The sequence below is a fragment of the Poecilia reticulata genome, chromosome 3, assembly GCF_904066995.2.
Source record: "Poecilia reticulata chromosome 3, P_reticulata-male-v2, whole genome shotgun sequence".
Classification (NCBI taxonomy): Eukaryota; Metazoa; Chordata; class Actinopteri; order Cyprinodontiformes; family Poeciliidae; genus Poecilia; species Poecilia reticulata.
This window is the reverse complement of record NC_088832.1, coordinates 15,526,015-15,552,397: the sequence shown is the minus strand read 5'-3', so window position 1 is coordinate 15,552,397 and position 26,383 is coordinate 15,526,015. Positions and strand designations below refer to the sequence as shown.

Genomic DNA, 26,383 nt, shown 5'->3' with positions numbered 1-26,383 from the left:
CCTGCTGCCTCTGATAGTGCTCCACTTTGGTTAGGTAAATAGAAACTTAACTGAACTGAAACAATTTAAACAGCCTAAATGTAAGGGGATTAAAACTGGTCAAACAGTGGCTGAGCACAGGGATGGCTCCTAGCTAGTAATGCCCCACCGCAAGAATAAGCAATATGTTTTAAAAAAGTAAACGGAAAGACAGGGATGGCACAAACTATGTCAAAAAACATAAGAAAGACAGAGGACACATAGCTTGCTTCTGATGCCTTGGTGCTCTTTGACCTACAAAAACCCTCTCCTCCGCCTGCAAAATGTTGCATGCAAACATACAAATGGCAAAAGGCAGAAAAGGCAGGACAGACCCGGGGACAAGTTTCCGGCTGGACGCCCTCGCATCGCAGCAAAGTCTCGACCCGCTCTGCCCAAAGGCCGTTTCCAGACTGGGCAGTGGAGTGAGCGACCCCGCCTGACTCTAACGCTGTGTGGCAGGGGGACCTCAAGACAGATGCTCCCTGCCACTGGCATGGTGTTGAAGAGGAGATGGTATTCAGTCTGCAGGAGACAGCAGTGAAAATTCAGAGGGAGGAAAACAGAGAGAGAAACTGAATGCTTGAATGGCAATGTTGGGAGGGGTGGTGGGGGGGAGGTGAAGGAGGAATAACGATGGCAGGGTGGTGAAGATGGTGTTGGTGGGGGGTAGTGTGGTGGAGGCGGATGGGGGTGCAGGGGGGTGGCTGTAAAAAGGAGAAATAAATCAAGTCAAAGCAATTTGTGGCAATGGCTGCTGCAGTGTCATTAGGAATCCCGTCACGCAGCAGCTCCTCTGAGCAGTCAGCAGGCGCAGGTTGACAGGAGGCCAAAGAGGAATTTTAATTTTTACTCCCTGTCTCACAGCTCCCACCTCACATTCGTTTCCTAACCGGCGTCTGCCAATAGTGGCCTTCAAACTCATCCACCACCGGCAGCCTGTCCTCCATTAAACCTCTTTGATATTTTACTCGAAAATCAAACCTAACATATCTCCCACACTGCTTCTGGATCAATGATTGTCAAACATTGACAGGCAGTGTAATGTATTTCATGCATCGACGGATTATAAAATAAGAGGCCCCCTGGGCAGTGACATAAAATGTCCCCCATTTTATTTGAGGACAAAAGAACCAAAGAACCAAAAACACCCACAGAGATAAGAAAAAAAACGTCCCATCAGCAGATAAACTACTTCCTGTATTCTGGATTTTGTTTCTAAAGTAATTTCCGTGACCAAGTATGAGTTTCTTAAAAAGTCTTATTTTGTGATTTCAGGTCTTTTTAAAAATAATTTCCAATTCATTCACTTTTTCACATTCCATTATCATTCTGACATTTTCATTATGCAATTTCATTCAAAGTCTATTTGGTGTTTCATTGGGGCCTTGAACCTCATACATTAAGAATCTAAATGAAGAAAGGATAATCTCCAATATTAGCCTTCTCTGCATTAGCTTTTTTCCTAAAACAAGCATTTTAGCAATTTTTTTATTTATTAGCTATGTTTAGCATACTGAATGGAGCAAGTCAAAGTAAAATAACATGCTACTGATACTCTACATACTACTGACAGCTTTTAAGCTAACATGAGCATTTTGGCTTATTTTATATTACACACACATTTTAGCATACTGAACGGAAGAGGTCCATGTTAGTGAACATTCTTGTAATTCTCCACAAACTATTGAGTACATTGTAGCTTACTTTAGCATCGATAATAATTTTTAGCATAATTTTTAGCTGGCTTCCAACTGAGGGGGACACTTTAGCAGGTCCCGTTTAAATTTATTCAGAAATTTGCTAGTATTACTTGCTATTAATAGATGCAAGTGTTTTTTTCTCATAACGAACTGCCACGAAGTGTAAATTAGATTTATACTTTTGTGTTGAATGTCTGTTTTATAATATATTTACCACCAATGACAAAATCCCCCCAAAATATTGCAAAATTCACCAACTGCACAATTCTTGTTAAGTAGCAAGTAGTGTAAGATAAGTAGTACTTCAAAAGAACAGGAGAAATCGTATGTTTTTCGAACAATAATATTTGTTGTTAGTCTGTTGCTAAGAGATGAGCATTTTTTTTTTCTGGTAACGAACTGCCACGAAGTATAAAACAGATTTTTACTTTTTGCCGAATGTCTGTTTTATAATATATCTACCACCAATGACAAAAAAACCCCAAAACATTTTCACTTTTTTGCAAAATTCACCAACTGCGCAATTCTTGTTTGGTAGTAAATAGTGTAAAATAAGTAGTATTTCAAAAGAGCAGAAGAAATCTTGTGTTTATTGAACAATAATATTTGTTCTTAGTCTGTTGCTAAGAGACGAGCATTTTTTTCTGGTAACCAAGTGCCACGAAGGAAATATCTGATTTTTACTTTTGCAAAATTTACCAACTGTAAATTTCTTGTGTCTAAGCACATAAGCATTATTTGAAAAGAGTTAATGTTTTGTAAACAATTATTAATTTATTGTTAAGAGAAGAGCGTTTTTTTTGTGGTAACCAACTGCCATAAAGTCTAAATCTGATTTTTACTTTTGTGTAAAAAAAAGTACCCAAAAGTAAAAAGAAACAAAAAGAAAAAATCAGTTTTCTGCAAAATTCATCAACTGCAACATTGATGAATTTTGCAGTATAAAATAAGTAGTATTTCAAAAGAGCAGAAGAAATGTTATGTTTTTTTTAACAATAATATTTGTTGTTAGTCTGTTGCTAAGAGATGAGCGCTTTTTCTGGTAACAAAGTGCCACAAAGTAAACATCTGATTTTTACTTTTGCAAAAGTAAATATCAGAAGGCAGTGCATTAACATTAGCACAAACATCAGCAGTACACTGCCCACATTAGCAGTAGCCTTTTCCCTTAAATAAGCTTAACTATTCTTTTTATTGGAGGAAGTCAATGTAAGACAACATTCCAACAGATGGGCACATTTTGGCAGGCCGTGTTTAAATTTCTTTATATTTTCCTCTGTTCTTCTGGGACACAATGCCATGTCAAAAATATTTAAAAAATTTCAGACAATAGCTTGCAGAGTTCAAAATTAGCTTTTGAGTGCATATAGAACATTTCTTCTTCAGATATATTTAGATTGGTCAATCCATATATACACGACTTGCAAAAAAGCATAAACTGTAAGGAAGGAAGAAAGAATTGTGGAAATGAGCAACAAGCAGGTGGTCAAATTGACAAACAGATAGATGGTGAGATGAATGGAGGGATAAATGGACAACAAGATCAATAGCAGTGAAGCTTGGTGCTGACTTTATATTGTTTTTGCCTTATTAATTAAGGAATTAAGAGTAAAAGTCAAATATACATCAACTTGTGGTTATAAAGCTTTTTATCAAAATCACAACAATTAAGCAAAACAACATATACACAACTTATAGAAAAGAGTTAAAACGCACTGTGTGGAGTCAATGAGTGAGATTACAGGGATGATGCCACATGATACATCTTAAAAATAGTTAGCGGTATATAAGTGGTAAATAAAAAAAAAAACCAACATAGCAGATAAACTGAAGCATTACTCATAGGAAAATAAACTTATACAGCATTACACGGGGAGATGCTGCACAAACACACAACAGATAAGTAATGTGTTTCCAGCGTTGCCAGCAGAAGACAAAGTGGTAATAATGCTGCCGGAGCAAAGCAGGGCAGAGTAATGCTGCACATTTCTCCTCTCAGCTGCTACTTTAATAAGCAGGCAAAATGGCCTCTGCTGAATAATTAATATGTGGCTCCATTAACATCATATTAGAATGCATTCTATCTCTAATTGATTTTTTTTTCTCCTCCTGTCTGTTTATTTATTTATTTATTCCGGTTGAAAACTTTTACTCCATCAGCAGACCACTCCGCGTCCACAGCGCGCTGAGGGTGAAATATGGCTGCTGCTGTTTAAATGTCAGCTTTGTAATTACACAAGGAGCCACGAGTCGGGGCAACCCTGCGGCCTGAGGCCCTCTGATTTATGGTCGGGCACTGATCACACATCACTGCACAGACACATGCAGACAAAATGAATCCGAACCCTTTCCACTCTCCACTTCTAGACAACAAACCCAACTCATTTAACACAAGGCCTTCTTATCTCAGCAGAGTTGGTTTCGCGTGTTGCAGCCGAGCAAAAATTAAGAGTGTGAATCTACAAAAAATAAATCAAAGTTTTTTTGTTTTGTTTTATTATTAGGTAAGTTTCTCTGAAATCGTCCTGGTAAGCACAAAATAAACAAAAAGCTAACAGTTGCTTAAGAGTGTGGAAAAATGTGAGCTAGAGCTTTCAGCTCGAGAACTTAAATTATTAAATCACTTTCTGAGAGAAAAACAGAATTAAAACTGGAGAATTGTGATTCAGGATTTAATATGTCAAATCCAAACCATTTTATTCTTAATGTTTATTTTTCTTGATAGTTTAATGTTTCTATGAATTATGGAAATAATCATGAAGATGCTCATATCTCAAACATATTTTAATCTAATTCAGTTTCATCAAGGCTTTGTATTACACTCTGTTTCCATGTACAATGATTTTGATACCCATTTGGGTATCGCCCAGTTAATTACTATTAAATGAGACAGATCATGATGTCTGATCAAAATGAACTAAGCAACATCCTGCTGAGATACATTTAACTGCATCACATTTCTTTAGAGTAAACTATAAAAGAAAAACTGAAAAATGTGTTTGTCAAGGCGGTTAAAAAAGTTTCTCAGTCTGATACAAACTGATGCCTGATTGTTGGTTTCATGACAGACATTTCAATTTAAATTCAAATTAAAACATATTTTACTGATCCCAAAGGGAAATTAAATGTTATTGTAGCTCATATTAATTCTGATCCTTCAAAGAGTTATTGTAGGTATGGCTGTTGGCAGGAAAGATCTGTTGTAGCCGTCTGTATTACAGCCAGTCAGAAGAAGCCGCTGACTGAAGACACTCTGTTTTCCCAAGAAGAGTATAATATGTATATAAAAAAAGGTCTGATATAAAATAACTAAAACTAATTAGGAGTGGAATGGAGAAAAGGGAATAATTGTTACAAGAGGTCAATAGAGCATTTAGAGATAGATGAAAACAATGATAGGCTGTCTATGGAGTCTGTGTTATTTTGTGAGTCAAAAATAAAGTTTAGGAAGCTAAAGGTCTATACTATTAGAGTCAGACTGAAACAAGACACGGCAGTAATATTTACACATTTTAGGAAAATATCCATTATGGTTATTATTAAGCCGTGACAGCAAAGAGAGAGCTTATAAAAGAAACCCTCAGTCTGTGATGGGACGGTATGTTTTCACCCACAGGGCATTTAGAACAGAGTAAAGAAATGTGATCAGATGTTTCTTTCTACCAGAAGTCAATATTCATCTCCATGGAGCGGTGATTTTTGGTAAACATGGTTATTTATTGATCATTGTTTCACTTCAAGCAAAGTTATGCAGCATCAGAAATTTAATTCAAAATAGTTTAGTCTAATAATGAAAATGAGCCATGAACTCTTTATCTTTATCTGTATCAGTCTGCAAACAAATAAAAGTGTTGCTATCACTGGGACCCAATGTCCCCTCCCTGTTTCTTTTTGTTCAGCGGTCTAACACACTCTAGTGGCATGTGAGACCCCCCCACCCCCCGGTTCAATACACCCTCCCTCATGCACTCCACCCATCTGTCAGATTATAGGCAGAGATACCTGCTGGGAAAACCAATCTATATCTGGATGAATGGAGGAGGAGAGGCAAGGCCAGATCAATGTACAGATATTGATACAAGCAGCCATGCAAGGAGACTCCTCTCCTTCTGAACTCATTCTCCTTCTCTCTGAAAAGATTAAGAATCAAGATGAGCTGCTGAGTAAGGCGTGTGAGTGTATATGTGTGTGTGCGCTGATGACAAAAGAGACACCGTAGCACGCTGGCAGATACTGTAGATAGAGAGAGAACGGAGGCCGGGAGGGAGCGGAGATACATAGAGGAGACACGGATTACCACCACAGAGCTCAGTAATGGCGTGAAAGGAGCACGTCAATAATGAATACCTCCCATTACAGAACGATAGACTGCTGCTGCAGCCTGCGTGGCACAACACCTGCTGACTCCCTGATCTACCTGAAATTACACTGATGCTCTCACACTGAGCTTCTCCGAGCTTACAACACACACCGACTGCAGAGAGCGGAGAACACAACACTCCACCGCGCTACTGCACGCACTAAATCCAACGCGGGGAGATGCAAAACTGAATTCATTTTCCAGCACAGTAGATAAGTCAAGCATCAGGGTCTGAACTCGTCTGACGACTCCCGTCGGAGGGCGAAGGCTCCCCTCCCTTCAAAGAGACCGGGCTTGACATCCAGGTGTTTTATAGTATTTGTGGCTCTGATCATCCATCAAGCCGATCGATCACTCTCCCAGCAGCTTTTATTAATGATCTTGTCAGCCAGCCCGCTCTCTGGTGCAGTCGCTTGTCCAGAATGATAGATCATTAGCTAGTCTGCCTGCTATTTATTCTCTCATGACCTTGTCTCTCTCCATTGTTGAGTGGGCCAAGTTATGAGTGCTAGAACTTGATTATTTGGTATTGATCTGTGTTTTTTATTTTCTTTAAAAAGTTTTTAGCCTCTTTATTTCAACAAGAAAGTGCTGGAGTAAAAGTCTGCATGCAACATATAGCTAGTTTTCAAAAGCTCACGTTGGACAAAAATTGTCATTGATTTTGGAGTTTTTAGCAGCTTATTTGAACTTTTCAACGACAAGCCTATTAGAAAACACAATTCTTTTTTGTTAGCAAAACATTGTGTTTTGTTAACAAAAAAAAAGTGTAACGTTAGCAAGGTGTTTCTCCACTACAAGCTTGTGCAAATTGATATTCTGGCTGGGTTTCAAGTTGGATGAGGACAACATTCAACTTCATAAAGATCTTAAAGGTATAGTCAAAGGAATAATTTTGCGTTTCTTTTTTTTTTCTTTTTTTCTTTAAGATTTTGAGCGCTAGCAAAAAAAAATGCAAACAAATCAAAAATCCACCAGCATTCATCCTTTGATGTCCAAACAAAAATTTTCCTGCCAGTTCATCAAAGAGCTGATGAAGATATTTCTGCTAATGCTACAGGGAAAGGTTTGCCCATCACAGTGACATTTTCAGGCCTCGAGCGATGCTGCTGGTAAGGCTGAAAACGCATCGTGGAACATCTCAATGACACATAGCAATAAGAGGCGGGGAAGAAAAAAAAAACAGTCGTAGAATAAGAAAAAGAGTAAAATGCCAACGGAGAAAAGGCAGCATGAAAACAGAGAGCGATTCAGAGGAAGTTTCACAGGAGTGAAGCCCAAGGCTGAGCCAGTGAGGTGTAAGTAGCTTTAGAATAAACATGAGCTCCATATAAACAACAACCTGCCAGTACAAGCATCGGTTAAGCACCCACACAGGCCTAGTGGCACTCTGAATCCACTCATGTGTGTATGTAAACTTGGGTGTCCCTGGGGCTGATGAGCCTTCGCTGTCATCCTCCCATCACTCTGGCTCTCTGCCCACTTACATTCATAAAGCCTGTCATGTTGATCAACTAGCCGCAGGCACAGGGGCTTTTGTGACTGTCAAAAGTGTGCATGTAAATGTTTGACTGTATAATTATAGCCCCCATTTTCTGTTTGCTTCTGGAATGTAAAACAGCGCAGCGGCGTATGAGCGCTTTGCCACGAATCCAGAAGCTACTGTGTTTGTTTGCCTCGCTACTTGAGTCTGACCTGTTTATTATTCAGTCTACAGAGAAGAGGGAGGGGCTTTGTTCTCCTCCAGAATCATTCGTGATGGATGGCTTTCATGTTCAGAGAAGAGTGGCAGGCAGAGAGATGTCTGCGGAGTTACAGTGAGAGGATGTGTGTCAAAATAACATAAAATATACGTCCAAATCTTCAGAGAGCGCGCTGCTACACTGCTGACCTCGCTGCATTGTGAATCAGGCTCTACAAACAGTGGCAATCTGAGCACGTTTTAAAAATACTTTGTACGTGTACACTATAGGCCAAAAGTTTGGTAGCCACTTTAACTTCACAACATGGAAAATCTGTTTGGGAAACATTTACTGCGATACTCAGTAAATTTGAATAGAAGGTCTTAGAGCCAGGATTGAAAATATTTACAAGATTACAAGATCTTCTACAGCTGATCGTCTCCCTCAAACCCTCTTCATCCTTCATAACATCTCTGAAGGATCTCTGTAGTTTTTCTTCCTCAGAGGAAAACCAGACACAAAAAATGCACAAAATCTTACCCATTTTTGATCTAGTTTCTAAAAACTAACATACAAGTACCTTTTCATCAAGATAAAAAGACTTGTTTTAAGTCAATCATTCCTTAGTATGGATGAAAAATGACTAGTGTTTCATTTATACGATGAGAAAACCTCTTATTATAAGTGAATTAATCTGCCTGTGGAACTAGCACTTTTAAGCTTTTATTTACTTAAAACAAGCTCCTATATTGTGCAGAAAAGTTTCCTACGAGGTAGTTTTGTCTTATTTCAAGTGCTCTAAGATATTTGCACTAGACCAAAAATAGTTGGTAAGATTTTGTGTTTTTTACAGTGCGTGAATGAAAAACTCACTCAGTTTCCAGCCTTTGATGGGACACGGACACTGTTCAGACCTTGCAGGCAGGGTTGCATTCGATGTGACAACACAACCACAAAGATTCAAACTCTCTTCCCGAATCTTTGTAAAACCAAAACATTTTTTAAAAACCTTTGCCACTCCATTGACACTCTCTCTCTCTGTCCTAAACAACCTCGCCGGCATCCCTACAGGCCCCACCCTCCAGGACCCCAGAGCCCAATAAGCAGCCATCTGTAGACAACCTCTTTCACTACGCTCCAGCGAACAAAGGCAGAAGGTGGTTGAATGTGTGTGTTGAGGAGACAAAAAGGAGAGGTGAAGGCAGTTCAAGGGTACAAGAGCAGCACCCGTCGACTGTCTGAAGCCCCCGCTCCACTCCTCCTTGATTTTGAAAAACCTCCTCAGCACAACCTTCAAACACACACGAGATGTTTCTGCATACCTGGGCCTCCTTCCACTGGCTCCGGCCGCCGAGGACCTGAGTGTCTTGCTAGGTGGGGAACCTGAGGGGCATTGGAGCTGTCCTCTGACTGCTCATCCATCCTATCCTGCCAGCCCACAGATCGATAGCACTGCTCTCTTAATCAGGTCTCTGGTGGCTGTGGGCAGACGAGTGTATGTGTGTGTGGATGTGTGTGTGTGCGGACAGGAGGCCGCATCAGCTGGGGGTTGCACTTCTATATCTTTCCATCTTCAGCTCTCTGCCCATTCATCATGACATGACTGTTTATCTCAGCCTGATTTCTGTTCTACTTCGTCACCAACTTCACTTTGCATCACTTACTGAAAACTCCATGAGTCTTTTCTTTCTGTCCCTCCCCTCCTACCAACTTTCTCTCGTTATCGCTTCATTCTGGTTTAGAGTTCTTTCTCCGCTCTCTCCAGTTTCTGTCATTTCCTCACACCCACACACACACACACACAAAGTCTACTCTGGCAGCGTGCCATGGCTCATTCAGAGGGAGTCTGGCAGCCGAGGTGAGCCGTGCGCCGCAACAATCTGCTGTGACTTGTGATGAAGACAGAAGAGGCGAAGTATTGGATAAATTGAGAAGAGAAAGGATGAGAGGCGAGGAGAGCGAGCGGGGTGAGAGGGTTAGTCAGATGGAGTGCGGGGCATCCAGCTGTGGTGTTTTGCCTTGCTGCAGAAGCTGTTTTCGAGCTCTCATCACACCTGTGTAGCCAAATTTATATACACACACACACGCACGCACGCACGTATGCACATACACACATTGAGGAAACCAGTGTAACAGCATGCAGAGGAGACAAACGCGTAAAAAAAATTGGCAACTTTAGATACATTTCCAAAAATGTTTAATTACCACATCTGTTTTATTTACAGATATTGAAGTGAATCAATCCTTTTTTTCTTTTTACAAAGGCAAAGTATTTTTTTATAATCAATAAGATTATCTGTTGTTAATTTATTTGTGTGTAGCACCGTATCATCTTGATAAAATCATGATGGCTTCAGGAGCAGCGAATCCTACAACAGTGCCGACTGCCGTCCTTCATTTCTTCTCAACTTTTCTTCCTTTGCATTCAATTCATTATTTTTTAAAAGAGATATTGCAAGTAAAGCCCATTGCAAAAATATTTTTTTCTACATAAAACTTCAATCCCAAAAGTTCATCCTATAACGTTTCACGCTGCCATGTGTTATGAATCCAACGCAAAATGTTCTGTGTAAATACTAAAGATTTATAGGGGTTCATGTTACTGAATGCAGCAAAACCTCTATGATGGAAAAGGTAGTGTGTAAAAAGTTAACATTGTAGCTTCTGCTTGAATTAAACCGCTTATAAAGGTTTTTATATCTCATTAACTTTTTCTCATTTTAGCACATTACAACTAGAACATTTTTGGATTTAGATCCCATTAAACGTAGATTGACAGAGATCCATCATTGTAAAGTGGAGAGAGAAAATCTAGGCCTGACATTAGTGAACAACCATCATCACGAAGACCAAAGAACACAGAGGGAAAAATCTGAAGTTTAAAGTTAGGTTAGAAAACATCTGGAGGTTGAAACATGTCACAGAGTAATGAATGCTCGATCCGTTCTTTGAACATCGACATGGCTCTTCACCTAAAATGTCAGAGCAAATGGAGAAGGGTGCTCTCTCGCCATATTCCAATTAAATATGTTGGTGTTTCACAAAATGTGAAAACGTCAAAGAATGAAAGTGTTTGCTTAGGTTTTTTGCAATTTTACATCCTTTTCAGAACCAGTTTAGAGAACTAGCAAATGAAGAGGATTCAAAAAGTATTTTGTAAAACCTTTTGTCACATAACACGCATTTTTGGAAACAGATTTGAACACTTCTTCTTTCTTTCCAAATTGCAAACCAACTTTTAACACACTACCCTCATCATGGAATGACTTTATTCTGCTTCATCAAAGCAACTGTACTAGTTGTGAGAAACAAGACCAGATTTATCTCCATGGCAAGTTCTGGGAGCTGTGATTGGTTTCCAACGAATATCAACCATTGTTCCGTTTCCTCTCACTACATTAGTGTGAAACGTCTGTCTGATCTGGAAGGAATACCCTGGAAGAGATGCGCACTTGAAGAAACACACACGCTTTCACAGACGTCAAAGCTGTCCAGTCACGGGAAGAAGTGTCGCAGGAGGTCCTTCTTGTTGACTTTCCCCATCTGATTCCTCGGCATTTCCTCCACCAACACCAGGCCTGTCGGGATGATGTAGGGCGCCATGTGCTCCCTGCAATAAACAAGACGCTTTACACACAGATGACTGTTTAGGGGGGAAAAATGCAAAAAAAAAAAAGAATAAACAGTCATAGGGAGCACAAGGCTGACAAATATACCAACGCGAATGGGTGAGGGCGCACACTAATGCAACATCAAAACAACAACACAAAAATAAAAACAATTGCCTAAACAAAGGCTTGCCCCATGGCAGAGTAGTTGAGATAAGGAAAGAAACGTCCTTCATGCGCTCTGCAGCACTCTGCCTTAATATCCCCAATTCCCTTCCAGACACAGACAATTCCCTTCATACAAAGCAACATAATCAAAATGAGATGAAAAAAAAAAAAAAACCTCGGCAAATAATAAAGAGAAAAACAGAAGGCTGCGATAATTAAAAGTGTTTTATTTTTCGGTTTTCACTGGTTGGCTGTTGCGTCGAGTCTTTAAGCCTGGAGCAGTTTTTGTTATCTTCTAACCTAGTTTGTTTGTTTGCGTGTTATTGTGTGTGCTGCTGTTGTGCGAGTGAACATAATGAGTCATACGGCTTCCATCAAACACTCCTTTCAGCAGATGTCTCCGTCTGTCTGACTCAGGGAGGAGAGTCTGGGTAAATGTGCATGCATACACGTCTCCGTAACATGGCTTGCTCATGTCACCAATTTCTTCCGGGCACCCTGCGTGTGTGTGCGTGCATGTGTGCGTGAGTGTGTGTGTGCACGGCAGCGCAGAGCACAGTGGGTGTGATTCAGATTCAGAGTGACAGCTGAAGCCAGGGCACTGAAGAGTGAGCATCCGTCTCCTTGTTTATGTCTCATTTTATCTGCCTCCGTTTCCTCCACACTCTCGACTCGGCAACGTGTTGGCACTGCGGCTCCGCTGGCAGGACCCCCCCGGCTGTGAACGCTGCGCCATGCGTATGTTTGCAGTTCAGCCCCAAACGTGTCAACCTGGGTCACCGGCAGCGGTGCTAATCTACCAGACTGGAGCAGCGGGATCTAACATCGTGACTCCGTATGGAGCCGTCAAGCCTGGACAAACCTGAGCTCCTACAGAATGTAAACCAGGGATTCCTGTATGGAGAGGAAATTTATGGCATTTTTCTTAACAAAAATATGAGTGGTTAGAAAAATAATACATTTATTTTTATGTTTTTTTTTTTGCTACAAGTCTATTGCTGCATACACTCACTAACCAGAATTGTCTTTATCAAAAATATCGGGTAACTAAATCGTTTACTGTTGGCTGTAATTACAAATATAAGAATGATTTCAATTTTGAAAACAAAGAAATCACAGACAAAACCCCAATATTATTATATTGGTGCATTTGTGTGCATAATTTTAAGGACAGAGATTAATTTGATACATACTCTGTAACAGAGCTGGAAACCAGACGAGGCAGGGAAGGACAGCATTTTTCAGAGCAAAGACCAAAAGGCCCACCTGATCTTTGGAGGAGCTGTACAGCTCAGGTGTATGTCTAGGATTTAGTATATAAATCCTAACCCTGCTGTGACCTGTCTCCACTACTTTACTCCCCTCCTGTCTGCTGTCTTCTTGGTGTGCTTTGCTCTCTTATGTTCTCTAATTAACCTCTGAGGCCTTCATACAACAGCTGTACATCTGTTAAGATAATAATTACGCACAAATGGACTCTACTAAAGAGGTGACTTTTTAGTCACCTATTTAGTTTCCGTTTTCATAGATTTCATTTTGTAGCATCAGGGCGAAACAGGTTTATTACAAATGAAGAACAATTTTTATTTTTATTTTTTTTAACTCTTATTTGCAAAAGATTTTGGCATATATGTCAAATTTACCCCCTACTGTACTTCAAAATCATGGCAGGGCATGCAACTTCTTCAAAGTGCTGGTGGTCCGCTGGTGCACATGTGAGACTAAACTGTACACACTAATAACATTTCATCATTTTTTAAACTGTAACACACCAATTATTGTTGATCACTTGGGGCCAACAACTGAAAAACAGTTCAAACATTAAAAGGAACAATCCCAATGATATGCAAACATCATCAACAAAAAACATGTAACTTTATTATACCAGAATGAATAATTCTTATCGTTTCTTTTCACCATAACGATAATCTGATCATCCAGAAGTGAAGATGATAAAATTGATAGAAAAGATAAAAAATCACAGCGTTTGTGTGGAAACTACAATCAGCTTCAGACAAAACAAACTCCACTGACATTCAGAAAATGAAGAGGAAATGTTTGACAACCACAGCAATCCACTGTTTGCTTATCTTCATCTTTTTTCTCTTCTTTCTCCTTATTAATCCAACTGCAGCTTCTTATTCTTGCACATATTTTTCAATTAACGAGAGAACTTCGAGGTCAGTGGGAGGGAATCCGAGAGCTGGACTTCTCTGCATTAGCGGCTTCTGTTTGGCTTCCATGAATAACAGCGCAGTATCAAATAAAAACACACCTCTGTGGTAGCGGGATGTGGTGGTCTGTTGCTGTTGCATTCTTAGGATGATGGATTGGTCAGAAGTTATTTAGGTCACAGGCTCCTCTGGTGGTGCGAGTCTGAGTCAAACTGTGGCCACAGTTTGAAAGAGAGCAGGTGGTAAACTTTCTAGACTTTGAGTGCAAAAACAATTTCCACTTAACTTATTTTGTTCCTCCCCTCCGGATATATTAACCTATAATTAGTAAATATTGGAATACGGAGCATGAAAATGTGAATCATGGCTGGAGCATTTTTTTTTTTGCTTGCCATATATTAAAATATACTATTGATAATAAAACAAATATGCTAATGTAAAATGTACTGTCACAATTGTTTAATCCAGGTTTGAGCCTTGGAGCTTAATAACCAGACATAAATTTGTAAATTTGACTTTTTTACTCAGTTTTTTTTAAACATAGCTCACCATTTACATGTAAAAAAAGCCCCTTACATTTCTTTGTTTCTTTATTTTATTTGTTTAACCAGTTTTTGATAAAACAAGCCACACATGTTGTTTCTCAGTCTAGCATAGCGGTTCTCAACGTGGGCGGTACCGCCCCCCAGGGGGCGTTCAGAGGACGTCAGGGGGCGCTGGCGGACAGCTTTACAAAAGGGGGGCGCTGGGATGCCTTTGGGGGGCGTTTAGTCGAAGGTAAACTTTACACCTTAAATGCACAACAATGCCAGTTTAGACTTTGAGCAACTTGGTAAAACTGTATTGTGTAACATTAAATCATGCTTGGCAGCAACTGTATTGATGGCAGCTCTTCTTCTATTCAGTGTTTGTTAGCTTCTGTTAGCTTCTTGGTGCAGCTCCGTTCTCCTGCTACTGGTAGCTAAAATCACGATACCCTCACCACTGTGTATCCCTCTGAAAAATGAACCCATTTAAATAAAGAAATCAAGAAATCCCTCCATGGGTGATACCACGATAGAGAGCGTTCATTTTATAGCGTTAACAAACACCGGTGCTGTCAGTGGTCCGGTATGAAACGGGGTGATAGAACACAGCACTTTTAAATTTTAATAATCAGAATGCAGAAATTGTTTCCGTTGTTTTAAAAGGTTTATGTCTATCTGCCTTTTCCCCATTGATACTCTTCCCGACCTCAATGCACCTTAGGGACTTAAGAAAAACAAACAATGCGCACATTCTCTGAAACAGGAGAAGCGGGACATAAAATGGAGAGACGAACTAGATGTGAATTGTGGCATAAAAACAGAGAATCCGACGCTAAACAGTGAAAAAATTAACACATGATGTGAAGCACATCATGTGTTGATTAGGCGGCGCAGCAGGTGATGAGTAAAAATTACTGATGGTGAGCGTCAATAAACAATAAAATAAATCTAGCAACAGGAAAGAAACTAAAGTGGACATAGCAATAAACCAAGAGAGGATAATACTAATCGAATGAAACTAAATAGAAATGAATGAAGAACAAAATGCCAGAATAAACCAAGAAACTGAAGTAAATACAGAGGAATAAACTGGTATGGCAAGACCTTTTGAGCAATAATTAAAACAGAGGACTGTATGGCACTATTTCCAGATAAAAGGTAAAATAATATTGTTGAAGTGCCATGGGTTTGTTGAGACCACATCTAATACTGAGAATAAATATATCTTACAGACCATAACACTAAAGAACTGATCACTTATTTATGTTTTTAATTAGATTTGATATGTTTCTTCAATATTATTTTTCATGTCAGTTTTAATGTCATGAGGCTGATGATTCCATGACACTTTCAATTTGACTCATTAGGATTTGATTAAGAACCAGATTTGTTTTTGTAATTTCTGTCCAGTAAAACTATTAATCTATAAATCAATAGACAGGTCTATATAAAGATATAATCCATGTTTCTGTCTCATATTTGTATGGCATTAAAAGGACCTGGAACTCTGGTTTGCACAATAAATGTCATGTGGGTGAAGTTTTATGGATGATACTCTGATGTCCCATTCTCCTGAAGGCAACACAGAGCTGCACCACCAGAAACTGACAAACACTGAAGAGAAGAAGAGTTATGATTAATGTAGTTACAGTTCTATCCATGTTTTAATGTTGCAGAGCTCAGTCATTTTGCAAATAGTTCAAAGTTTAAACTGGCATGTTGTACATCTTTTATCTGGTCATTTTGTGGAAGATTTAACAACGAGAAAATGGCACAAAATAAGAATATTGTTTCCACTCTGATTGGCTGCTCTTAGGCCTACCAATTTTACAGGCATTTTTTGTAGATGCCTGTATTATTTTTATATTATTATATGTATTATTTTTGATGATAAATACAGAAACAAGCATAAAAATCAAAACATCTACAATAGTGATAGTTATATTAATGATAAAATAATGGTCAGTGCAAAGTAGCCTACAAATTCTTTGGTGGGGGGCGGTGAGGGACCTGGATAAAGGCCAGGGGGGCGCTGGGCCAAAAAAGGTTGAGAAACACTGGTCTAGCACAAAAAAATCTCAATTTTTCAAATACAACTCTATTGTAGCTGTTACTGACTACAATACTGTCGTAGTTGGTAGAGCTACAACAATGTGACTATGGCCAAACCTCTCTAAATCATTTTATTAAATTGAATTTGTGAAGATTTGTATATTGACATTATTTTAAGCAGGGTTATGTTTTCACCTCATTGATAATTTTTGTGCTTAATCGGTATTACTCAGATTGAAAAAGATCTTCTGATGTTTGTGCATGAAAGCTTGTTTCATTTCCTGTGCCAAAAATATATTCTTTTTTTTTCATTTGACAAAAAAAGAGTAAATAACCCCTTTGGCTGTAAAGGTCATCATCTAAATGAATCGTATATTTGTGACTCTGAAAGTCTGCATAGATGAAAAAAAATCTGAAAAGCTGAGTAATAAATGATATGGAGCTCAGACTGAAGACATTACCTTGCCCACGTCTTTAATTCTGGTAGAGTTAAACTCCGGCCTTTCTGCAGCTGCACCACGGCCGTGACCTTTTGACCCCACGTAGCATCTTTAGCGCCAATCACAGCCACATCTAAGTCACAAAAACAAACAGAAATATGTTAATGAAGTAATTGCTGAATTAATTCATTTGTTTACAAAATCTAAAAATAAGAAGTTTGACAAATCAAATATAAACTGCACTGGCCATCTAAGTTTATGAAATTACATTTTCTAAGAGAAAAAAAAATGGAGATCTTAATAATTAATAATCAAAAAATATTTTGCTCGATAATCGGTATTTGTTCCTCCCCTCCTTACTTTATCACTTACTTTCATAAGTGTCGTCAATATAACTTTTAGGAAATGAGTAAAATCAGGTACCCAGCTGATATTAACCAGGTGATTAGCGAAGCTGTCTGCTCAGGTAACGTGCAAAAGATGCTTACAAAGTGTAAACTGTCACTTTTAAACAGAGTTACTTTAATAAAGAGGTAGATAGTAGGGCAACCTTTCAGCCAGCTGACCAACAGTGTGCATTGAGTAATTTAGAATGAATAAAAACAACAAAACAATTGCTTTCAACGGAAGTTTGCACAGTACTGTACTTACCAACGATGTCTGGATGAGCCAGTAGGTGTCGCTCCACTTCGAGGGCGCTGATCTTATAGCCACCGCTCTTGATGATGTCGACGCTGCTGCGACCCAAGATCCAGTAGACGCCATCTTTGTAGACTGTCGTGTCTCCTGAAACAAAAATGCAAAAAGACACGGCGTGGCACAATGAAAGTAACGAAAACGATTGCAGCCAATTATTTGCTCAGAGAAAGATTAGCGTAGAAAGACGGGAAGATCGATTTAAAGAGATGTCATTTTGCTGTATATATTTTTGGCACAGGGAAAAGATTCAAGTTCAAAATTAAATCTTTTTGCTCAAAAATAGATTTCCATGGCACAGTAACACTTATATACTGGTTGTGCTTAAAACAGGTCAACAGTGTTTACACTTTTAGCAGCTTCTGGCTTCATTAAACACAAGGAATTATTTGACTCAGGGAGAAGTCTCAGTAAAAATATACTAAATAAACAAAAAACGGAGCAGCACATGTGAATAACACAAATATAAGAAAGCCAGAGATTTGTATCTTTGGGTAAGGATGTGTGTGATTATGTGTGTGTGAGGCAGAGAAAGTCAGAGTGCAGCGAATGGATGAGTGTTTAAGATCCTCCAGACATCCTCCAGATGCACACACACATAGGTGTCTGGGGGCCAGGTGTAGCAGAGTAAAGTATGTGGGGATAAGGGACGCAGCTGGGTCTGGGGAAAACGAGAGGAGGAAGTGGGTCAGTATGGATGAGTGGAGAGTGAGAAAAGGAGAGAAAAATGGACAGAGGTGGTGATGAAAAAAAAAAAGATGGAATGGGAAGATGTCCTTTTAGGTTATTACAGGTGCTACTTTCAGGACAGCTGGTACCAGGAGGATGGATGTGATCGAGACACGGCAGTGGAGATAAGCAGAGTGTCGGAGTTAAGAACCGGTCTGAGGAGTCCGCCCGGTGACGCTGCAGCTGAACGCTGGGCGGAGAACAAAGGAGTCCAAGTCCAAACACGGTTTCCTTCTGCTAAGCCTAAACCCATGTCTAAAGCTGAACAATGCATCGTCATGGCAACATCAAAGCGTGCAATATCGCAATCGGAAAGTTCTGCTTAGATGCAATACTTGCTGCCACGGACTAAAATTTAGATTTTTAGGTGACATATATATACTCATTTGAACAAACTTTTGCTTTCGTTTACACCGATAGCTGATGTATTTTATTTTATTGCTCCCAAAACACAGAGATTTACTTGAGCTCAAGGATACTGGGCTAGGTTTGTCGATTGATAAAATGCATAGGTGTGGTTTGTGGTCTGTTAAAAATAAACTTGTTTTATACCCTGACCAAAAAAAAAAAAAATCTGATTTATGGAAACTTTGTCTGAAATGGAGGAGTTCAAATGTCTTGTTGAGAGGTGATTGGAAGAAAACCAGTTTGGTCTGTTGTGATCTGAATTTATTGGTCAATCAAAGTTCATGAACTATGGCCAAGAGTTATGGATCATGGACAAACGAACAAGTGCAAAAAGATTTCCTTCTGGAGTTTCACGGCTTTGCTTAGATAATAAACATCTTCCTCATTCAGAGGGAGCTCAGTGTGGAGCCAAAGCTTCCTCACATCGAGGAAAACCAGAGAATGTGCTTTAGACAAGGAAAGGAAAGGTTTTTGAAAGTTTGCCAGACTTCGGAGGATACTCCTGGAAACACCTGGAACTCACTAGAACTACAACATACACACATTTTATACAACTTGAGGTCCCTTTAAAAAGGCTGAAATGTGTTGCTGCTGTCCTGGTTTTCCTTCTGAACAGTCACCTCAATGTCTCCAATAAGAAGATATTAAGATGGATGGATCCGTGAACACAACCCAAAATAGCTTTTGTTCCTCCAGAATTACTTGCCTTGCATTCTAAAGTAGTTTTCAGGATCAAATTGTGGGGAAGCAATCTTACAGAAAGTCTAATTACTTCTTATAGCGATGTAATAAGCCAGATAAGGATGTGCTTGATGTTTCTTTTGTTTTTGCTATGAATTTCATAAAAAGCCTCAGAGCAGAATGATCTCTAGATTAACATCTTAATTTTCATTAGAAGCAAACAAGATGTGATATGGTAATTTTCTTTCTATAGCTGTGCTTTTTGAAAGGCTTTAATACCTTTGAAATATGAAAGCAACCTATTTCTTCTATAATCAACTTACCATACGATACCATTTTTTTTGTTGTTTTTCCTAGCCTCGATAGGAATCAAGGTATTTTTGTTTTTTTTCTTCAATGGAGTATACCAGTTCTTGGCAGCCTAACACTGACATATTGAGCCAATAAGGGAATGAAGCATGTAGGAATAATACAGCGTTTTATCTGCACACTCTGTTTGGTGTCAATGCAGGTTTATCCTATTAGTATTTAGTTTACATCTCTCTATCCGTCTTGCTGTATAAAGCAGCGTGTTTTCAGTTTCTCACGCTCCGGCGTCTGACCCTCCCTCTCTCTCACGCGCAGACATTTATTTCCTTCTTTTAGTCTCATTCTTACCCTTCATTTTTACCTTTCTACATCTCAAACGTCTCTCACACCTCTGTCTTCCTATCTCCTCTTTCCCTCCCCGCCCCTCTCGCTGCTCCACCTCAGCATCAATACAGGGCCCATCTGTTCCCATACATCATGCACTTCATTTCAGTTTATTAGCTGGGATAAATCATAAATATTTCATTATACATCACAGGCGGCTGTCGCTAGCACACCGACAATTTATCACCACTGCCCTCTCTGCCGGCTTGCCACGGCGGCTATAAGCTTTCCAGTCTATTAAACAAGATTGATACAGTGTGTAAATTTAGATATTGGGAATTTCTTCACAGACCACTGCCTCGCACCGATAGGCTGGGGAAAGAGAGGGAGGATGGGAGAAGAAGGGAGGAGCCGGCTGGGTGTTAACGCCACAATCAGGGTAGTTACAGTCGCTCCCTTCCTTTGGATGAGGGGTAAAAGAAAAAAGAAAAGCACGAGAATCATTTGATTCATTGTGCTGAGCTGATGTAGCTCTCATTTTATGCAAACAGATCTAGGAAAATGATCAGCACATATGTACAATGATAAACCGTTTGTGTAAAAGAGAAAACATGAATAAAAAAGATATACATACGTTGGGTTTAAAGGAAAGAAAAGGCATTTTTGAAGTAATCCTGGACAAAATGGGTGAGCGAAAGACATGAACACAACAGAACTGCAATGAGTTTGAAGTACTAATACAAGACTCTTTGACCTTGTCTCTTTGAGTGGAGGGAAGGAGCAAAAGATGTTTGGAGAAACATACAAGTGGGAAAAGCGATTGGAGAACGCAGACTGATAAAAGAGAAAAAGAAGAACGGGAAAGAGATTTTTGGGAACTGTGTTACTGGGACGTACACACACACATGCACACGCACACATGTGACGTACTCACACACACACACGCACACAATCACCACTTCAGGCATCAGAGAGTCTGCCATTATGTGTTATGGCGTCTGAGGCAGATATGGCCGAATGGCTTTCTTAATTAAAACGATAAGAAGCCTAATTGCACTGGGCTTTCATCTCATTCTGAGGCATTAAAGAAAGCGAAGGCGCGTAGTGTGGAGAAAATAAAGAAATAAAAACAGATCAAGAATTTAACTGAGGACGGAGGGCACGGAAAAACACTTTGTGACGTCTTTCAGAGAGCAGAGAAATTCAGCCGCCTCCGTGAAACACTTCTTCAGTTTGGGTTTGACCAAAACGGCAACAAATCTGCTGTCGAATTACTTCAAGTCATAATTTTTGTTTATTGCAAGAAAAGAGTAACTCACATTTCTAAAAGGGAAAAAAGGCTCTATTAACAGCTGGGGAGTTTTTAACAAAAACAAGTGACCTTCATACTGTTGAACTTTATGAAAAATCTAAATTGAGTGCGCGCCTGACATTCTTGAAAAATAATCCAAACAAAAAAAAGACAGAATAAAAGTTAGTATAAAGTATGAGAAATTTGATTTGTTTTTCCAAGGACAGAGTATTATTAGAGAGCTGTGAAGAAAATTTCTTAAATTTAAAAACATCATATTGCAGTAAAAAAAACTAAAATTAAAATTAAATCTGTCTTCAGAATTTGTAAGTCTGAACACTTTTTGTTGTTGTTTTGGTGCCAATCTTTCTGTGATTTAATATTGATTGAAAACAGCTTTTGTCTGATTATATCTTGCGATTTATTTAATTTACAGATTTCTTTCTCACAATTTTACAACATTGATGTTTTAATATAACATGTTTGGTATATTACATTAATTACATTCATGAAATGTAACTCTTTCATTTTCCAATGAAAACTAATTTTAGTTATTTTAACAGCCCCTCCATGTTAATTGGCAGCCTGGTAAAGATGTGTAAAAAGTGTTAAAAAAAACAACCTAATCTTTTATTCCAGTCGTCAAAAATCTTCCACTGAAAAATTTTGAAAAATAAAACTTCAGGGGAACTTAACTTCTATATTCTTTTTTTAATTTTTTTTTTTTTACAAAATCACAAAAGCCACAAGAAGTGTGGTTAGTGTGATTTACAACTTACAGGTTATCTGTGTGTTGACATTTAAAATCTTCTCTGAACATAAACAGTAAAAAATAAATCATGTGGAGTTTTCTTTTTAGCAATTAAACAATCCAGTGCACGAGATGTACTTGAATGCACCATGAAAATGCAACTGGGTATTCCCTACCATTCGGAGAGACTCGTCTCTAACAGTATGTTGTTGAACCTCGTGTGCTGTGCAGCCTTTAGGACTCTTTGAGTGCTGCAGTCAGCTGAATTTTGACTCAAGCTGATTTTTCTGCAGTACCTGTGATGTTTACATTCAGCTTGATGTTTCTGTTGAATAATTCAGGTCAACGCGTCAGGAGCAACTGTATTTACATCTTTACCTGTTGAAAAATATGTCTGCAGGCTTCAATATTTGGTTCAGTCAAACTCAATGTTTCTAAATAGTAAAGTTTAACAATTGCAGGGAATCCTCTTTGCTATGTTAAGACCTTTTTAAAGACGCACTGCAAAACATTGCATTACACATTTATTTCCACCAATAAACATTCTGCATTTGTTCAGATTTAAAACAACGCTGTATTTGTTGGATGCACATGCTGACATGGTATACACATGTACCCAGAGATGTTTTTGGTATGAATATGTGTATAATTACACCGCTAATCACAACAGTTGTAGCTGCCAGGAAAGAAAAGATGGGGCTCCACACCGGGTTTGCAGTTTTTGTTGCCTCTAAAAATGAAAACAAAGATTTAACAAGAGACTCAAACGGAAAAAATTGATACCTTCAAACCTTTGCAAACAACTTTTTTTATTTATTTATTTTTTTTATAAAAACCATCTGAACTGGGAAATGGCATTTTGTGGATGCTTACACCCAACTCATTTAAAATGACACACAAACAAAGAAACAGCCTAGACAACTTGAGTTTCTTTGTCAAAAAGAGTCTGGAAGTAAAGGGCAGAGGGTGACATCTGACAAAGGCCAACACAACAAAAACATTTCAGCCTGCTGGCGTTATGCTGCTGCAGGTGTCCGCACAGGACAGACGCAACTAAAAATTCACAAAACACTTGCCACCGAAGAGCTTCGGATCAGCTTTTTTTATTTTTATTTTTTAATAAACACACAGAAACAAGTATTTGTTAGTCAGACTGTTCTGCGTGCAGCCTCTATTTATCTACCACATTGTTTGTGTGACGGGATTAAAACATGTTGATGGTCACATTCAATCTCATTTCTCACTGAAAACAGATTTAAAAGACTAAACAGATAAATTATTGAAACACATCAAGGTTTTATGTTCTTCACTTTTTCTAGATTTAGTCTGTTAGAGCTTTAGTCCAACTCGTATTAAAATTCTAATCACATATGACAATGTGGAGCATCTCTTTTGGATAGTAATGCAAAGTTATAAAAGACAGAAATCCAAAAAAAAATAAAAAATCACATTTATGTAACTATTCAGGCTGTAATCTCTCCTAAAGATGCAATATAGTACACAGTAGCTAATTTGATGTACTGTGTGTTGATGCTTTAAATGCATGGCATTAAAGCATCAACACAAGATTACAACAGTATTAGCTGCAAGCTTGTGACCTGCAAGAGAAAATAAAGCATCTTTTTGCACGGACAGACAAGTTGAGTCTTAGTCCTGCAGCGTCTAGAGATATAAGTGAGAAAGCAAAAGCTGAGCCTTCTCTGTCGATTTGGGAACAGCGCACTTATCTGAGCAAAGATGTTAGAGGTCTAAATGTGAGCCATGCCTCTTCTCAGATCATAAACACTTTGCATATATGAATATTAATGTTCCACATTAAAGCCTGATGCCGAGATGGAGAAGTTAATGAGGATAAATAACAGGCAGTGAAATCTCAGCACTGACATTATTCATCATCCTTAACTTTTGTCACAGCTCCTTTTTTAGTAATTAATATCATACAAGAAGGCACTTTGCACTCGGATGAGTGATCTAATTTGTTTAATATAATGAAATTAAAGGAGCTCGAATTGCTTTATGTTAATGTTTCTGATTATACCCATTGCCAGGGTTGCCTTCCCAGCACCAGATAACAGACTTAACTTGAGGATTGATGCGCGTCTCAGATCTGCATGTTCATCAAGGAAACTATTTAACTGTAGTTTGCATGCAGGGACTCTGGACTTAATCACACAAACCCGATCTCAGTTGGGAGAAGGGGAAAGAAGGAGACTGTTGTGTTGCCGGAGACAAATGACAAATCTGTAAACTTTCTTTTTTTAATCAAGACACTTTTCAGTCTCTTCGCTTGAGACCTGATGAATAACTGTGAGGAGAGGAGATTAAAAACAGGAGAGAATGAAGGTTCAGCCAAAGTCGCAACAATAATCCCTGAAGTTCAGAGGCTGACGTGGGGTGACGATTAACTAAATTTACCTGCGAGTGGTTTTAATAAAACACGGATCACCATGTGTTGACATCTTTGCAGTAAAAGTTATAGGGAGAGTTGGTGTGAACAATGCTGCCGGTGATGTTGGTGGGGGGTGCTGGATGTTGAATAAATCCCCACTGGGAGGGGTGAATAAATCCCCACATTAGAGGACACAGTGAGACTCAAGGTGAAATATGACATCTTTGGGAAGAATGACGGCAAGGAAAAGGGGAGAGCGAAATGAGAAAATGAGTCCAAGAGCTCAAGAGGAAATTGTGGACAAAAAAGAGGTAAGGTCACGTAGCTAGTTTGCCAGTATTTTAGACATTTCAAACAAAAAAATAATCAATAATTTCTGTCATCGACTTCAGTCATATTGCCAGATCTAGGCACAGACTTCTGTCTTTTTGCAAAGAGTGAACCTTGAAAACTAGTGATATTTTACACTTTTCAAAACACAGACGTCCCTAAAATATGAACCTCCGCATCAACATTCAGCATGCACATAACATTAGTCGGGTAGATAAACCTAAATATATTCTAATTCTAGCTCTTACAGGATCCAGATGGCTCAGATTAATAGGTTCTGTTGCAATAAGCAATTAGGAGAGTGAAACTGAGGTAAAGTGACAAAGATTAACCCTCTTGTTAACATTTCTGCCCTTGAGCTTGAGTCTCTCTTAGTTAATTAAATGAGACCTCAGATAAGGCCTGGCTAATAGTCAGCCCCCAAAGCTCAACTTCTTCCTTGCTCCCTTCCTCAAACAGTCATCTTAATTTATCACTGAAACACAAAACTTTCTACCGGCTCCAGCTAAAGCCAAGCTTAAAGCATCTCTTTAATTTTTTTGCTTTCCCTCCGGTCGCTTCTGCTGTTGCCAACCACATAACGAAAGCTTTCCCCATTTCTAATCGACTGATTTTAAGCTGTGGTCAGTGGACAGACTCTAGAGTGGAGCACAAAAGGAGAGTAAAAAAAAAAAAAATGAGATCGATCGATAGACTCAAAGATGTTTGTGAAGATGAGTGGAAGGAGAGCAGCCAGGTGACAGCTTCCCTATAGAGCTGCCAATCATGCACGCAGCACCTGCTGACTCTGAAGAAGACGCCTCTGACCGGCTGAGAACGTATTGATCTGAAGTCCCACGCTCCGGCCGCGCTGTTCTTCTGCCGTCTTGTTTACCCCGGCTTTTTATTCACCTTGTCAGCCCTACGCTCTTGTCAGACTTTATCTTTTACTTTGTGCCAGCCACACAGCGCCGACATCCTCTTCGATGAAAGAGTTCAAGCCGTCTTTGCTCTTCCGGCTCAGAGAAACTCAGTTTTAAGTTGCAGTCCCGGTGAGTGTAACGGAGCTGGACATTCAGAGTTGATTTTAACGTATTTTTAAAGAAATGGTTTAACGCCAACCAGCTTTCCCAACACTGATGTCACATTTCAAATCATAGGAATGTTTAATGTTTCCCACGCATATGTGGGATATATTATAATTGCTGTTTTAAATGCCATTAGTTTGTTAATTATATTGTTTTGTGTTCACAGTGATACTTGAAGTGTAGCGGTGCATTAATACAACAAACTCTCATGATCACAAATTTATGGTCTTAAAAAAGAAAAAGAAAAAAAAAGCTTTTATGCCTGTTTAAGTATGTAGTTTGGATTCTGTTTTTTGTGTTTTTTTACCTATAGAATAAAGGTTTCATAAACTTGAAAAATATTGTTTTAAACAATCAGAGATCAATGTAGACTCAGACTAGAGCTCTCTAAGCACTACTAAGTTTCCAAGCAGGAGCCTACATGGCTCTTATGTTGAAAATATAACTGTTTTATCTTCATTGGCAGAATAAGCTTCAGTTTACAATCAATTTGAATCCAACAAATTAGATGCTAACTTTATGGTTAATCTGCAGCAATATTGTCTTCGTTACACAGGCACAATAAATTATGTTCTACGTGGTAACCAAAATTCTGTCACAAAAAATATGTGAAAGTAGCTTCATAGTTTCATTCTTCACGGTGACGATACCTGGACAGGACTTTGTGAAATAGCCT

The 26,383-nt window shown here is 38.9% G+C and overlaps 1 protein-coding gene across 3 annotated transcripts in view; it reads right to left on the bottom strand.

Annotated features, from left to right (window-relative positions):
- Positions 1-9,943: 9,943 nt before the first annotated feature.
- Positions 9,944-26,383, bottom strand: part of acsf3 (acyl-CoA synthetase family member 3) — a 34,350-nt gene continuing 17,910 nt past the window's right edge. For all 3 annotated transcript variants that reach the window (XM_008405121.2, XM_008405120.2, XM_008405122.2), the window contains 3 exons: positions 17,384-17,518; positions 16,754-16,865; positions 9,944-11,373 (listed from right to left, as the gene is read on the bottom strand). In XM_008405121.2, the coding sequence (XP_008403343.2) occupies positions 11,259-11,373; positions 16,754-16,865; positions 17,384-17,518 (362 nt within the window). In that variant the 3' untranslated portion in view covers positions 9,944-11,258. The remainder of the gene's footprint in view (positions 11,374-16,753; positions 16,866-17,383; positions 17,519-26,383) is intronic.